This window comes from Helobdella robusta, assembly GCF_000326865.2.
Source record: "Helobdella robusta unplaced genomic scaffold HELROscaffold_1250, whole genome shotgun sequence".
Lineage (NCBI taxonomy): Eukaryota > Metazoa > Annelida > Clitellata > Rhynchobdellida > Glossiphoniidae > Helobdella > Helobdella robusta.
This window is the reverse complement of record NW_008703687.1, coordinates 2,438-3,960: the sequence shown is the minus strand read 5'-3', so window position 1 is coordinate 3,960 and position 1,523 is coordinate 2,438. Positions and strand designations below refer to the sequence as shown.

Below are 1,523 nucleotides of genomic sequence, written 5' to 3'. Positions count from 1 at the left end.
CCTTGAAACAAAATCACTACCTTTATTTATAACATCATCATCATCATCACTACCATCGTAACCACCAGCGCAATCACCATCCTCATCGTCATAGCTGCCATCCTCATCATCATCATCATCATAGCCACCATCATCGTCATCACCACACCTGGTGCACGTCGGCCATCTTAGAAGCGTTGATGACGTCATCGTAGCTGGCGGCCATGTTTCCGTAGTGGATATTGTAGAGGATGGTGTCGTGGAAGAGGACCGAATCCTGATGACGATGACGGTGGTGATGATGATGGTTATGATGATGATAATGATATCCAAGATAAGAAGGAGAAAAAAACTTTGGATTACCAACGGTGTACTTATCCATAAATAAAAATTTGTTACCTAGGCAAAAATTTTCTAAAGTCTAGGTTGATGTCTGACAGGTTGTGAAATATAAAAATTTAAAAATAAAAATATAAAAAATATAAATAAAAAAATATAAAATTAAAACTATGTCGTGTTCCTGAAAATCTGTATTACCTTCATTTATTAAAAAAAAACACAAAAGGAATGGTAAATATATGTTGAATGTTTTTAAAATCTTGCACGGGTCTAAATTTGAAACGTTCACATTTAGCTATTGAAGTGAACAACGATGTAATTATCACTGATGACTTAAATCAATCAATCTTCGTTTTGAGTCCAGAGACCCGGTTCCCCGAGGTAGGACGTTACTGATGACTTACTGTTTTAATAATAAGTTTTCTTCAAACATTTCTAATGCCCATATTGTTCATTCTAATCTATTGCTTGATTTTAAACGTTTTTGTAACACCAGTACATTTGCATCATTTGATTGTTCTCTTTCGGAAATACCTGACTTTGTAAATAATTTTAATAGCTCCACTTCGTGTGGTGGTGTATTTTTACTGTATTTTTAATTTTCTTTTGAAATCTACTATTTCTAATATTGGTATCCCTCTTTATCATTTGATTAATTAATTTTTTTCTTTTTCATTTATGTTTAAAAAAAAATCTCCAAAGTTATATTTCCTTTCAAATCTGGCAATCCTCATGACATTAATAAGTATCGTCCTATTTCTATTATATTCTGTCTATCTAAACTTAGCGGAAAAATTATTTTTGTACACACACACACACCACACACACACACACACACACACACACACACACACACACACACACACACACACACACACACACACACACACGTATTCTTGCAATATCTTGAAAGGGTGGCCCAACAAGTGAAAACTTCTGCTCACCCTGGTAATGTTTTTTTTGCTGGATAAACGATTTTTTGAGTTGACGTCGGCGATGATGACGATAGCCGAGACAATGTTTATAGTAATGATGTTCGTGATAATGATGAGGATGATAATTTATAAAAGTCAAATCCTAAGATCCCAACCTAACCAACTCCCCAGTTTCCCACCCTAACCCTAACCTGAGGCACGATCCCGATAGCCCTCCTCAGACTCTGGAGGTCCACCGACTTGATGTCCTGGCCGTTCACCAGGATTCTC

General features: G+C 36.0%; 1 protein-coding gene across 1 annotated transcript in view; it reads right to left on the bottom strand.

Moving 5' to 3' along the window:
• The window catches only part of HELRODRAFT_117307 (hypothetical protein), a gene marked incomplete at its 3' end in the record, with an annotated part of 4,943 nt that overhangs the window by 1,886 nt on the left and 1,534 nt on the right, over positions 1-1,523 (bottom strand). Inside the window, exons 3-4 of the mRNA XM_009013949.1 lie at positions 1,445-1,523; positions 149-256 (exon numbers count right to left, since the gene is read on the bottom strand). Of these exons, the coding sequence (XP_009012197.1) occupies positions 149-256; positions 1,445-1,523 (187 nt within the window). The remainder of the gene's footprint in view (positions 1-148; positions 257-1,444) is intronic.